Source organism: Labrus bergylta, chromosome 15 (genome assembly GCF_963930695.1).
Source record: "Labrus bergylta chromosome 15, fLabBer1.1, whole genome shotgun sequence".
NCBI classification, from domain to species: domain Eukaryota; kingdom Metazoa; phylum Chordata; class Actinopteri; order Labriformes; family Labridae; genus Labrus; species Labrus bergylta.
This window is the reverse complement of record NC_089209.1, coordinates 10,682,121-10,697,838: the sequence shown is the minus strand read 5'-3', so window position 1 is coordinate 10,697,838 and position 15,718 is coordinate 10,682,121. Positions and strand designations below refer to the sequence as shown.

Genomic DNA, 15,718 nt, shown 5'->3' with positions numbered 1-15,718 from the left:
TCACTACATAGCAACCACCATCAGTGTGTGAATGTGTAGGTGTGACATGCAGTGTAAAAGTCAGAAGACTAGAAAGGCACTATACAAGCTCAAGTCTATTTAATGAATTACTAATTATGAATATTAATTACTAATGCGAGGGAGCATTGGTGATATTTTTTATTGTATTTATAATTATGATTTATTTGTCTGCGTGTCATAGGCATAATGCATGTTTCAAAGGTGTGAATTTCAAAAATGTATGAAGAATTTTGAAATGTGATAGAGCAGCAATAGCACTGCATAAACATTTAGAAGTGAGTGCCCTGAATTTGAAGTTTAATCATGTTTAATAAGCTAAATGTGACAGCAACGGTGTATAATGTCCTGTATCACATTGTTGTTGATTGGATAAGTGTCTTTAATGGTGCTTATAGTATTAAAACGTATATAATGTCAAATGTTATCTTTTAGTTGGCATTATAGATTTTCATATTTGAAATCATATCTGCTCAATCACAGTTGGACAACCAAGCAAATGTTTAATGCAAATGTATTGGAGTACAGATATAAATGAACCGTAACTCTTATTTATTTAGAATTGCTCTTAAGTACTCATTCTGCGTAAAGGACCTCATTCATTTTCACCCCTTCCAATGTATTACTTTGTCTTTTTGTTTGCTTTGGCTTTAACATACCAACATCAAAGCACACCTCTCTGTATAGAGTGAGTGCTGTATTCCATTCAAATGAATACTCTATAAGCTCTCACTATATACATACTCTATAGAATGTGTGTATGTATGTGTGTGTATGTGTGGTTGTGTGTGTAGGTGGGTTGGCCGGGCTCTTGAAGAAGGATGATAACTTGCCAAGACCTCTCAAGGCCAGCCAATATCCCTGAGCATAAGTGTGACCATGACACACACACACCCACACACACGCACGCACGCACGCACGGACGGACGCACGCACACACGCACACACACGCACACACACACACACACACACACACCTCCTGGGGTGGACTGTATGATAGTGATCTGATGATGGTTGTAGTCCCTGATTGCACAGGCTTTTATTGTCCTATATAACATCAGCAGGCGCCTGCTTGCATTACTGTCGAGGAATGTTTGCTATGCAGGGGAGTGAGGGGGTGATACTGAATGAGGATCATTTCAGAGGATCTTTTTCTTGTATAGTTCGACCTTTTATACCTATTTGTATTATACTTCTTCTCCTCTATAATCGTTTTATGATGATCGTTAACATGGAAAACCTAAAAACCAAACAAGACTTTAGAGTCAAAGTTGTTAAGAGGGAGCCAAATCAAGAGAAAAAAAAGACATGATACATATTCCTCTGTTTTTAGATGCCCCCCCCCTTCCTCATCTCTCTCCTGCTGCCTGTTTTCCCTCACAAAAGGCTTCTATGGGGCGAGGGAGCATTGGTGCTAATAATGTTGATGCTGTGCCAAGCCCAGCTGGTGGTGGCCGGCACAGGGCATCGAGTGTCTGCTCTCCACAGTCGCCGTCTTTAAAAGGCTCGCTCCTCTGCCAACTGGGATCAGAGGGAGGGAGATCACACTGCTGTAATGGACTCAACCAACCTGTGAACCTGTGTGGAGCTCCGTCTGTTAGCTCTGTCTGTGCCGCTCTCAGACACAACATTGAAGCATCAAGCTATTTAATGTTAGTGCAAAGAAGGAGGTATGCTATGACAGGACGGGTAAGGATGTTGAGAACAGGGATTTTTTTTATTTTTTAAATGCAAGGTCACAAGTTAATTAAAACATCATCAGAAAAGAGATAACAGGATAATTAACTGGATGTGACAAGAAAACAAAGACGGTTTACTCTTGTTCAAAATAATGTAACAGAAATCATGAGTGCCATGCCAGCATGCACTGATAGCATCTTGACAACTGTCGTAACAGATTTAAGCTGAGGGATTTAGTCAAAGAAGTACACATTACTAATGAAAGCATCACACTGTACTCTCATTTCTTTTAAATAATGAATCCTACAAATCAGTTATGACAGGGTTCCTGAAGGCGTAAAAGGAGTGTAAAATCAGGTGTAAAAGGACGCCACGCACTATTTCATCTCCCAGTTTATTCTTGTAACTTTAAACTGAAATGCCCCTCTGGGAACAAAAAATAAGTTTTCTGTATCAGAATCTGCATCATTTTCAAATTCACCAAAAAGATGCTGTTAACATGAGAAAACAAAGGTCGTTTTCCGGGGATAGATTTTCACGTTTCTATGAGACGACGAGACACTTAGCTTTTAAACAAGATAAATTGAACTTTCATCCGTGAAAACGAACTTTATCATCTTGAGATTACGATCAACTTCTGGATCTTGATGACACCATTGGAAAAAAAAAAAACGATTGGAAGCACAGTGCGCTCTCAAATTCTCAAATCGTGTAGCTGGAGAGCAAATTGTAATTGCAGAAAATGAAAACCTTTATGTCATTTTAAGGGGGGGGGGGGGAAGCTAATCTTTTATCACATTAAAAACAATATTTGATAAAGAAACTGACATTGAGTGTTTTAATGGTTGTAAAAGCACATAAGTTGTATCTAGTTTACAAGATAACAAGGGCTGCACTGTTATTTCAAGTTTTTTGTGTGTGTAATTTCCCACTTCAATCCATTGTTTCTAATAAGATGCCGTGCACTGTATACAGCAATTAAATAGTGATGAGTTAAAATAGCGATAAAATATGAGTCATGCTTACGAATGGCTCGGAGTCTGCAGAACACTTCTATGAGGATATTAAATGTACTGTGGAGCTTATTTAAGCTGCAGGCTGGAAACTGAAGTCCGTTTGAGCAAATAAAATGAATCCCCCAAATACTGAATCTAATTTCCAGAAAAAAAGTTTATTTGTGCAATGATTCATATCAGGCTGAATTACAGTATCTGTGTTTGTGTGTGTGTGTGTGTGTGTGTGTGTGTGTGTGTTTCCTCTTCTCAATATCATATTGACTGGGGAACAAATTTGGCTCAACAGCTACACTGAGGACCCTCATTTGGAGGAAACGTTGTGTGAACGGAGCTCGCTGGGGGAGGGATTCACGTGTCGGTATTTCTCTTCCCTTTGTTATATTACAGGCAGCCGTGTGCTACCAAACAACAATCCAACCTTAGAGGCCAAACCTGAGCCAAGCCGCCCCCTTTGGAGGAGCCTTCAAACGTACACATGGTACAGGATACACACACATACACACACTTATATGTAAACATGTGTAGTGAAAGAAAACAAAAAAAAAACAGAGTGAAGCAGCCACCTAGCAGTTCCCTCTATTCTGTTTTCACTGTGTGGGTGGCTTCTACTCAATTCCCTGTAGTGCTTGTTAATGCAGCAAGGTGTCTCCCCCCCCATGCCCCCCCCCCCCCCCCCCCCCCCGCCTCTCCCCCTCAGTCTCTCCCTCCCTCTGTGCATTTCTCTGCAACCAGCTACCTCGCTGTTTTCCCTCTGTACAGTTTCCTTATAATTGAGAACTTAAATACACTACTTGAAAAATACATCCTGTAGTAATAAATGAGCGTACACGTTTTAAGAGCTGTTCAATACTGTACCTATGATGATACCATTATTAACAGTATCAGTGTTAGCCAAAGATAATGCCTAAAATTGAGTATTGGGAGCTGTGTCCTGATATAAACAAATCATCAATGAATAAAAGACAACACATTTAAAGCTGTGGATAACATTTGAGTTCCAGCCAGCCCTGTGGTTATTGCCTCGAACAGTGAGTGTGTTTTAATACAGGTCCCAGAGTTCAGTTCAAAATGAAATGTATCGACCAGTAGGGACAGCAAACACACCTTGAGCGGCTACTCTGTCAAGAAAATAAAAGAGGACAAGCAACCAGTGTACGTGTGCAAAGAGCAGCCAAACCAACAAACTCTGGCTGAGGGATTCATCGTGTCATTCTTTAAATATAGAAGACGGATGAAGAAATCATGATCAAATCCTATGCATTATGAAAAATGCACGTAGGCTCCAGATTTTTTGCTGGAGAACTATCCAGGAGTGGCCTTTCATAAGAGCAAGTAAGTGTTTACATGAAGGCTGCAAATGGTGGAAGCTAGAGGTGTGGGAGGAAATCGATTTGCGTCAGGTTCACATTAATTCATTTCTAAGATTCTGAATCGATTCAAAATGTCCCTCTTTTCTAGTTTTTAAACCTAATTTATTTCGCCCTGAGCAAATTTTCACCAGCAGTAAGTTTGTCCACGGCAAACCCGCTGCTGGCATTTTCTGCGGTCCAACCTCTCCACCTTCCTTGTTACATCTATGCAGCAGGCTGTGTGGCTCGTTAGCCGCGCTGCTAACAGTAGTTAGCTCTCAGCGTTCGTACTGTATGGCTGTGTCCGACATACTAACAGACTGCCTGTACTGTCTATGGAGCAGATGAGACATTCAGCCTGTCCAGTTTTAACCCTCTGTGGATTATATAATCCTGCGGGTAGGAGGAAGCCTGACTGAACGTATTCAATATGCAGAGTCTGAAACATGAAAGTGAAGTATACTCTGAGAGCGATTGAATTGCCCCGAGCCCACATCACGGCGGCGTTAACCATTCAGGCTTGAGATATATAATCATCAAATGAATCCCTATGTTATGTGTTGTCTTCTATTTTGTGATTTGTTTTATCCAGTTTCAGTTGGAAATACGTCACAACACGGCATAGTTAGATACTCTCAAAGTTCAATTTCATTGTGACTTTAATATCCGATAATGATGTGACACTCTCAAATAGTAAAGTGCACAGCAGAGTAAATCCTTAAATAAGCACTCCTTTGTGACAAATAAGAAATAAATCCAATGTGAGATATTGACATATTCACACCCCTAGTGGCTCTTGTTCAAAATACTCACAAGGGTCATGGTTTTGTTTTGGTTTGTGGAATGTGTCAGGATTACTGGATAGATTGTCATGTCGCACATCACAGTTTCCATGTTGCAGATTTGGTATAATTGGACAAGGCATTATTTCCTGTCATGTATTTGCTCCCCATTGGGGAAATGCAGCGTGCCATTAAGGAGGATACACAGAGGCTCTCACAGAGCCTGTGTTTATAAAACCTTAAGAATGACCTAAATTAAAGAAATACTTCACTGTATTGTTTTTGTCTCACCCCTTCCCGCTTTAATTATCTGTATGTCATCAAAATCAGTTTTTAATCAGCGTTTTTATGACTGCACAGCTATTCAAGAGGAAGAAAAAAAAAGAAATTCACAGTTTTTCGGGGGGATAAATGCTGCGCTGTTGCTTTTAAATCATTGTCATTAGCAATTACTTACAGCATCCTGGGAAAGTTTGCTGTGTGTGCATGTTCTTGAGCTGATTTGAAGTTAAGCGTCTTTGCTTTAGGATATTTCTGCGGCGGTGTATAAGTTTGCTCTCATTAGATTGTTTTAATGTGTTTGTTGTGTTTTCAATTAGCCGCAGTAAAACGTGATTTTTAAAGGGGCCTGTGTGAATTTAGAGGAGCAGCCCAATCTAACCAGATGCATTACCCCAAACAACTGCTCTCTAATAGTGATTATTAAGAGCGATTACACCAATATTTTCAGTTGTGTTTTAAACAAAGGAGATTATCCCGTCCTTCTGTTGTGGTAATTATAGCTCACTGAAATGAAGACATAAATGAAATGATGCAGATGTAGAAAATATCGGGCGAAAATATCGGGCCCTAAAGCCTCAGTAAGGTGTTCAACTGGGAAATAGGTTTTGTTTCACCCTCGATTAAATCCAAGTGTATACTTGACTCAGTAAACGGGGATTAAAAAGGATACAAATCTAAACAATAAAACAAATATCATATTATCTGCAGGCAGTAGTTCAGAAAATAGGACAAAAACACTAAGATCAGGTGTGACACTATCTATGTATGTGTCTATGTACATGTATGTATGTATGTATGTATGTACATGTATGTACATGTATATATGTATGTATGTTTGTATGTATGTCTGTATCTATGTACATGTATGTATGTATGTATGTATGAATGTATGTACATGTATGTACATGTATGTACATGTATATATGTATGTATGTTTGTATGTATGTACATGTATGTAATGTATGTACATGTATGTATGTATGTATGTATGTATCTATGTACATGTATGTTTGTACATGTATGTATGTACATGTATGTACATGTATGTATGTATGTACATGTATGTACATGTATGTATGTACATGTATGTATGTATGTATGTATGTATGTATGTATGTATATGTACATGTATGTATGTACATGTATGTACATGCATGTTTGTACATGTATGTACATATGTCTGTATATGTACATGTATGTATGTATGTATGTTTGTATGTATGTATGTATGTATGTATGTCTGTATCTCTGTTTTATTTTATCTTAAAGGTTTATTTTGGGGGCTTTTTTCATGCCTTTATTTGAAGAAATAGGACAGTGAATAGAGTCAGAAATAGAGAAGAGACGATTGGGGAACGACATGCGGGAAAAGAACCACAGGACAGACTTCAACCCAGGCCGCCTGCTGGGAGGACAACCGCCTCTGCAAGCACCAACCACTAGACTAGCATATCTAAGTATCTATGTATGTATATCTATCTATCTATCTATCTCTCTCTCTCTCCTCTCTCTCTCTTTCTGTCTATACATTTATTATTAAACAGGATGTTAGTCTCTACCTCTGGTCGACTTTCTATTAATTCTCAAGAAGATGGAAGGGTTCCCAATGTTTGAGCTGAAATGACTCTGGGGTTACACACTCGCACGTCCACACACGCACGCGCCCCACTAATTAGCATCCTTACTCTGATTCGGCAGCCCTCCACATCAGAGATACCTCTGACAAACAGAGTTAAGAAGAAGGGGACCAAGTGTTTTGTGGCTGCAAAAGAGGGACTTCTCATTATGCATCCTTCCCCGTGACAACACTCGGCCTCACCCAAGGCGCCCAGTGTCACTGTGATTATACACCGCCCCTGCATTAATGCCGGCCTAGCGGCGTGAGAAAACATCACATGCACCTCTTTACTCTCCCAACATCCTCCCCCATCGCCCTATCTTTTTCTCCGCTTCCTCATTAAAGCCCCCTTTTTTTTTTCTTTCCTACAAGCAACCAGTAGCTCACCTTCCCTCCTCCCTACATCTGAGTCAATCAATCCTTCATGAAATCACAAGGTGACACGGCCGGCGTTGTCCTGGTAACCATTGCTACACAACTGTTGCCTGGTCACTGAGCTCAAACAAGCCCTGAGGATCTGGTGATGCAGAGAATAAGAGCAGGGTGTGTGTGTGTGTGTGTGTGTGCGAGACGAAATAAAAGGCTGGAGGGAGGGTCGTGGGAGGGTGGAAGGTCACACACTGTCTGCACCCCCCCCAAACACACACATACACACACTTACTCTTTAATCTAATGATACCCTTCACGGTGGCTCCTGAGCCCAGAGCACCGTGCATAAATGTCAGGCAACTCTGCAAATTAATTAAACGCATTGGAGCTGTAGAGAAACCCAATATTATTTTAAGCCATACATTTATAATGTAGGAACGGGCTATTGTTTTAAAAATAACCAGCTGCCCCATTACGCTTTTATTATACAATTAAAATGACAATGTTTTTATACTTGTGCTGCTATTTCTCTATTCACTCATTAAAAGGAATCCTCTTAGGGTGGAACCTCTGAAGATAAAACGCATCAGAGCTGGGATTCATAAATAGAGCACTCTAATGAAGTGCTTTATCAAGCTCGCTGGAGGTCTTTTGGATGCATAATTTATTCTTTAACGCTGGTTCTAGTCCAGTGAGATATGTCAATATGTAGAATGATATCTGACAAAGTGATTCCATGCACTGTAATTAATCAATCCAGCATTCTGCACTAATTTCCATTAATTTCCGGTGGAGGGAAACAAATTAAGTGATTTAACCACTTTGTACGACGCATTATCTTTTTGCATATAGAACTGCTGTCCTTGTTTGTGCGTTGGAGAGACGATGGTAAACAGATGCTGTTTGTTTGAGGGAGATAAAATATGATGTGTCATATTATGAACTGCAATGTTTGCATTAAAGTTACACTTTAGTATAGTAATGTGGATTTGTTTAGGAAAGTAAAGAATATATAATTAGATTTTGAAAACTGATTTTGTTTCCATTTTGTCATGTCTAGGCACCAATTAAGGCTGTGATGGATGGATGTTTGAATAGGCACCTAATTCAAAGGTGTGTCCTTGAGTCTTTGATCTAAAGACACTTCTTTCATTGCACCGATTCCTGATACCACGTCTTCAATTTGGCAAGAAGAAAGAAAAGGCTGGCTGCAAGAAGGGGGGGGGGGGGGTGGGGGGGGGGGGGGGGGGAGGAGGTGTTTGTCTGCAAGGAAGGTGTTGCGAGGGAGGTGGAGTAAATTGGACTGTTTACAACAACAGACCCACAGAGAGGGACCTTGAATGTCCATGACGAGCCGCGTTCCCTTTTTCACTTTCAAATCACCTCGTCCCATGCGTTTTTGGAAGCCATCCTAAAAAAACCAAGGCCATAATTTCCATCCAATTTGTTCCCTCTCTCTGCATGAACACTGACAGATTGTCATATTTGGCCACACTCCAGAGGAGAGTTGAAAGAGGCAGGAGGGCAGATAAACGGCTATTACCATTCACACTGGCTCATTACTGAACATTTAGACCCAGGAGCTCCAACCTGAACGCTCCACTCAGAGGGGCGTTCATGCTGCTCCCGTGCCCTCCCCAGGAGCCCTTGCACCATGGGGCTCGTGATTGACAACTGGTGCTCATTCATTCATCCTCTCAAACTATTGTATATTTCACAGCATTGATTTCTTTTGTTCCATCTACAGTCACCTCGCTTCATAAAGATCACTCTATATAAACACAAGCGCCTGCGGCATGCAACGCTGCAAGATGCTGTTATGTTATGGCCTCCGATTGATTTGGTCATTTGGGCAAATAAAAATGAATAATAGCTCTGAGCATGTGCAAACACAGCACATCATGTGTGTTACGTAAGCAGCATTAAGAGGGTTTTGGCTGCCTACCGTCATGAATCCATCCAGCAGACCAGAGTCCGGTTTGGGCGGAGCTTGCAGTCGCTCCATTGACCACTTCTCGATGATTGACGACACCTGAGAGTTTTCTGTGTTGAGGATGCGGAACCCGGTCATGTTGACTCCACTGTAGCGGTATGGTTCCATGTCAAGGGCAAAAAGATCCTGCAGACACAAAGATGAAGTATGAATGCTGAGATGTGCTGCTGATAAATGAATGTACCATTATGTGTGTGCAACTAAATATGGGTCATGTTGCATCTTTCTCATAGACGGTATAAAAGTGGAGGTATCCAACGAACAAGCTTGTACTGTCCCCCCCTGGGGAGCTAATGTGGGCCTTCAACATTTTCACTGTCGCCATCTTAATTCTTTTTGAGTAACACAAGCGACAAATTTGAATAGAAATTGGAGATAAATGATGTATTGAGCTCATTTTGTATCTCGTACTGGTCCGTCTGTTTTATTGTTGAGTTTGGTTTGTTCTGTCGCTTAGGTATTTGTTGTGGAATTTTACGTATTTTAAAGGCCCACCTGTGGACGGGAATTGTAAATTAGCTTAGGTTTAGCTTAATAAGTGTTGTAGTGTGTGTCATCAGTTTACTGCTCTATACTTGTCCCAAGATAAATAACATGAGATCGATAAATATTGCTAGCTTGGTTAGCAAGTTGCATCCCTTATTTACGGTGACTGTGATATGAATTTGTATGCTAATTTGAGTAAAGCCTTAAACAAATTATAGCTCCTGCTAATATTTTATAACAGACTCCTTAGCATGTTTAAGTACACCTAAATGATACACAAGGCATTTTTAAGATTAACATTCTAGTGATTTCTCAATGCCATGCTAGCCAGACCCTTAAGCATTAACCCCATTTAAAAATGAACATGAGACTGTATAATGGGAGAATTTAACATAGCAGTTTAGACCATAAACTTACAAGGAAAATGTTTGCTAATATGTAATAAATCATTTAACTTTCTTAGACTCACCAAAAATCAGTCTGCTTTTTAAGCCAATAATTGAGTTGCCACCTGCTGGCCATTAGAAAGAATGAAGGTCTCAAGCATGTATGCACTGTCTACGATCTGTCCTCAATAATTAGAGTCGTCATTTGAGTGGCAGCTTTATCAGAATAAATGAGGGCAGAGGAGGGCAGCTGAAGGTGCTTCATGAGTTATTTTATTTCATGCTGAGGCAGTAGCCATGATTAAGGAAAGCCTTTCAAGGTTAAAGGAAGGCTTTTGGTAGACTGCCATCTATCATGTGGAAGTGAAAGGACAACCCAATTGTCCGCTGCATACAGCATCTCTGGCATCTCACCAGGCAGATGTCTCTGGGATGTGACAACACAGTTGACAGAGCAACAGCAGGTGATGGACGCAGAATGAGGTCGCCACGGTCAATGTTTGTCGCCCTATTCGGGAAAAAAAAAAATCGGCACGGATGGCTTGCTACCAGTACACAGAAGCTTTGGCCAGCACTGTGGCCTGCCAAACACCGGCTGATGTTAAAGTAGGCATGTTTCCATCGTTACAAGCAGCAGCATGCGGCGGAAACAGCCCTATAATCACTGCTCTCTTTCCTATCCCAATGACATTCCTGCTGTCACTCACTTCCCTTTCATCTAGCTCGGTGCTTATGTGGGTGCACAAGATATAGCTGAACGTCCTTTGCACTGGTAACTGTCTGTTTTCAGGTCACTTTTCTCCAACCTTTTCCTTAGCCTTTCCAATTGTGCGCCAAACAAACACAGCATGCAATTTGTTTGCTCGAGCTATAATGGACCAAATGGGCCTCAGTCTCATTTACTCAGGGCTGTTATCTGAGCTCTCGGTCTTCTGTTCTCTGGGCTCAGCAAAGATAGCACATAATCTTTGTAGTGGCTAGATCAAAGAACTTTGGAGAACTTCAAGCACTGCCAGAGTCAGAATCAAATATATCCCACAGCTTTTGTTTCCTGCTCGCATGGTTTTTAGACAGCAAGGCGGGGTGAAAAGGTTGGTCTCAAATTCAGAAAATAAACCTAAGTTTCACACCTGATACCTTAAAACAAAGAGAGTATATTTATAAAGAAGCCGATGACAATGTGCCAGCTTTTCAAGGACATTTATTTATAACTCTAATTCTGGTTGTAGTTCAGGTTAAAACGTCTTGCACAAAATGAAAATAATTTGATCTGACTGGCTTCAGGATGTGTCGTATTTAATTTGACTCTCAGAAAAGAAAAACAATCACACAGATTGATGTATTTTTGCTTTCCGGGAAGGAAGAGGAGGTTAACATTTTTACTTCAATCAGTCTAGAAATAGAAATTCATTCTTTAAGATAAATACAAGTGCTCTTAAACTCACCAGGGTAGTGAAAATATAATGGTAGTACTCCGTCATCATACCCATTGCCAGGGCCTACAGGGAGAAAAGAACAGCGAGTGCTTAGAAAAAAATCAAACATTAATACGCTTATTACTACATCTATTTCATTAAGCTCTTTATTTAATCTTTGTTTAACCAGTGAAGCCGCTCTAACTATGGTCAGGAGGCAGCTCAAAAAGTTTTACATTACAAGAGACCAGGGGGGTCTAAACTAACTACACATAGCCAATAATAAAAAGGCTGAAACAAGTAATTCAACATCTCACAAAAAAGCTCAAAATGACACACCTAAAGTAGCTTCCAAAAATATTTTTTTATTAGAACATGTTCACACAACATGTGTTGTTTGTATGGATGTGAGCTTGTTTATTTCACAGTTCCCCGTTCAATGCGAAAGGCAAAAAATAAACCATATATAAACTTTCCAATGTCAATATTCCTGCAATTATTTCTTTAACTTAATCAATTTCTTTTTGAATACAAGGAAGTATTGCACGAACAGGCACTGCACTGAACTGTTGACATGCGGTATATATTTTGTTATTACTTCTGAGTTTTCACTTCAATATATTATCCTCCTTGTTGCTTCCTGTAGACACACAGCTGTATAGATAAATCAAACAGTGCACTGTGCCTTTGAGAAGACTTCAATTCAATAAGAACCCCCCACGATTCTCATAAATTATGTGCCCCTGTTAAATTAATTTAACATGCCTGTGAGCAGAATTAGACTTTCTAATTAAAAAACCTTTATTGTCCGATGGAGAGTATCCATTATGAGGGTCAGAAGTAGAGCTCTCATATTCTACAGAGGAATTAAAGATGCGCCGGGCATGAAGGAGGAATCGGAATCATTTGCATTAGAGCTTAAAGAGAGAAACAGTGATGCAGACAATGTTTTATTGTTGTTTTAGTTCAAATACATTATGAATGAACTTTGAGTCCATGCACTAAGAAGTGAGTCTGTGTTTCTGTGAAGGGGGGGTGGGGGGGGGCATTATGTAAATTTAGGGACTGCAGTTAATTCAGTTTTAATTCAATCCAGGAGGCTCGGAGATAAAATGACTCATCTTGCCCATAAATTTAGCAGACTGTTCTCACATTGACCTTTAAAAAAAGACATTATGAGACAAATAGTCACATGCATAAAATGTGTCAATTATATAAATGAACCAACAATTTGTGGAATAACAGAAGCAATTATTAGAACACAATATACTGATTTTAATTTCTATTTTGACAATAATTTTGTTGGCAAGATACAGTTTTTGAATTATACTTTATGTATTCATTATATAAACAGTATAATAGTTAGAATAGGAAAGTGCCCACTTTGTGGTAAACTTTGTATGTAGCCCGTTAGCAACAACATTGTCAAGTTATTCTGATATAATCAACTAGTTAGAAGCTGCTACTGTTAAAACAACATCACGTAGACAAAGTTATACAATCTTTTTAGCTTTCAAGGCTGGTCAAGGTGCCTAACCAGATAGCTTACCTGGCCAGGTTAGCTTGGTTCATAACTCTGCATCAATAAGAAGTCATTATTCGCTATTTTATCTAGCGTCTGTTGCTTTAAACGATTGTAGAGACTTTGATTTTAATAATGAAAGTGCTTTTTAGAACAAACTCTGAAATAACTAGTTAACGTTAACTGCTGCTATACTACTTACAATGTTTCTCTTTTTTTGATGCTTATCTGCACTACTTAACTAGCTAAGTAGGTAGCCAACCATGCATAATATTGTAGAACCATGTAAATAGAAAGATATTCTAACTCCTGTGTGTGCACACTGTTTTTCATTTTCAGCAGTAGCTAGCTAACAAATTCAGATATATTTTGATAATGTGTTGCTCTTGATTAGTTGCAAAATCACTTTGCTAACAAGTTTCAACATTAGCCAGATTGCTCCAAAAGCAGCAGTAGCATTATTGGTTGAAAAATGAATTGGTAAAACTGGTTGACTTTTTATAAACTGTTACAATAGTGTTAGACTAAAAATATTGAAATGGCCTATAAAATAATACTTATTGTTTAATTTGTATAATGTTAGGTATTCATTCATATGACTAATGATGTCTTAGCTACTCATTATTTATTAGATTTATATTTATTACTTTTAAGTGCCATTAAACAGTCCCTCAGGCTACGTTTTTTTTTTCCAATTATTCTACTCCACTATGAAAAAATTGCTCATCAAGCCAGGTTCATACCTGTTTTAGGATCCAGGCAGCCATCTCATGTCCACAATCAAAGATGACATGGAACTCCTTTGCTTTCTTCATCTCTTTCAGAAGTGGCTTGGCATCCTTGGTCTCTGTGGGCAGCTGTCGAATCTTCAAACGAATGTTGTATCGTGACGGTGCCTTGATCAGCTCCTGCAGTCGAATGAGACCTGCAGACAAAGGAGGATACATATAGCGTGAAAAGGGGAATTTAAAGATGCAGCAACACAGTGTGTTTGATCTGCTGCCATTTTGAAGTATCTCTGATGGTGCGGAGGACACAAAACTGGATTCAGGTCTCCTCAGCAGAAAACGGCTCATATGCATTCATTCCTAATCCTCAGTCTATTGATCCTCCTACTCATGCTTGGCAAGCAAACACACTGCTTCAGACCTATCAAGACAATTTAACACCAAGCCAGCACATTGCTCCCTTTTTTTTTTACCAAAAAGAACAAAACACAACCTCGATCTGCAACCGCCTACAGAAGCTTACAAGCCTCCCGAATGTTTCTCTCGCTTCTTCCACGATACCATAGAGCAGCATGGAATAGGTTCAATTTCATCCTGATGGAAAGCTTTGGTCAATCCTGCCTCTCCGGTCTCTCTCACACATACTTCAGATGTGTTCTGATGAGAGCTGCTCTGTTTGCCCAGCTTGTACTGTCCCCCCGGGGAGCTGATGTGGGCCGTCACATATTGAGCTACAATCTTCACCTTTCATTTCTCGACCACACGCTCAGGTAGAAAGCTCTCCGGGAGATACTGTGATGAGATTACAATGAGTTTCTCCCTCAGTAAAGAACTTCAGAGTGCAGGGATGAAAGAGGCCGGATTGATGGGAGAGATGATTACTTGTCATGGGTATAAAAATGGATGGAGCATCGAGGATAGTTGGAGAGGGAACTGGAGAGAGATAGGATTTTTTTTGTGGAACCACTTTAAGATAGCTCAGCCTATTTTTTATTCTGAAATGAAGTGCAGGGTGAGCAGTTTAATGGTCTTACTGTGAGTGGGGCCAGGTCTCCCTGCGGCCTACAGAAAGATTGGTGTGAAATAGGAACATGCAGGTCTTGTTGTGAAAAGCACCATTGTCGAGAGGAATACTGAACCTCCAAGAGCTTTCCTCAGGTAATCCCAATAGATCCCTACTCTGGGGCATGTCCGCGACTCCCTGTTTTTGTTCAAACTGACACTTTGGGAGGTGTTAAGCACGAAAAAAAATATCTGTCAAGGGAGCTCAACGTTTGGGAAACTCTGTCAGCGTGGATGTTTGGGGGATCTAGCTAATGCCTTCAGACTTTCCCCCTGGATCCTCTAACGGCTGTGTGTGAATATTTTATACCCTCCGATAGTTTTTCCTGCCAGCCGTCAGATAGGCTCCAATCAGCAGCGCGGGGCCCTGGAGCATGAAGCTGTGTGATTACAGCCTGGGACCAGGTGGAAGCAGGGAAAGGGGGGGGAATAGCAATGCAGTGATGCAGCTGTCACACTTTTCAGGGCGTCAGGTGTGTTACAGCGGCACTGGTCCGCTGAGGAGGCTTGAGCCGCTCCTATCTGACAGGGAGAGAGGTGAGAGGTTACCTTTTGGCATCTCACAGGGGCAGTTTGCAGGAGAATGAGGGTGTTAACGTAACAGAGCTCCAAGGCAGGAAGCGAGGAGAGGTCAAGGAGATGAGTCAGAAAAATGTGGCAAGTGGGACGAGTCACAGGCATAACATCCGAGGTTATCCCAGAGTTGAAGCAGGATTTACTGAAATGAATGCACCTGCTCTCAAAGTACACGGAGGGAAATAGCAGTAAAACTACTACACTTTGACAAGAAAGAACAGAAAAGGGTTAAAAGGGGATTCTATTCAGCCGCACAATTTATGATTGTCAACGACAACACTCATTTGTTCCGCTCAGGGAGTGAATTCATTATACAACCTGTCTAAAACCTCCTCGCAACTCTTTCTCATTTACTTACATTAAGTTGTCATCCACATCATCCCAAATGGTTCATAAATCGCGAGAAAGAATTTGAATATTGTTATCTCTCTGGAGT

At 40.4% G+C, this 15,718-nt stretch overlaps 1 protein-coding gene across 2 annotated transcripts in view; it reads right to left on the bottom strand.

Annotated features, from left to right (window-relative positions):
• LOC109989694 (glutamate receptor ionotropic, kainate 2) overlaps positions 1 to 15,718 on the bottom strand; it is a 69,981-nt gene that overhangs the window by 32,237 nt on the left and 22,026 nt on the right. For both annotated transcript variants that reach the window (XM_020641548.3, XM_020641549.3), the window contains exons 4-6: positions 13,660 to 13,841; positions 11,425 to 11,478; positions 9,060 to 9,233 (exon numbers count right to left, since the gene is read on the bottom strand). In XM_020641548.3, coding sequence (XP_020497204.1) covers positions 9,060 to 9,233; positions 11,425 to 11,478; positions 13,660 to 13,841 — 410 coding nt within the window. The remainder of the gene's footprint in view (positions 1 to 9,059; positions 9,234 to 11,424; positions 11,479 to 13,659; positions 13,842 to 15,718) is intronic.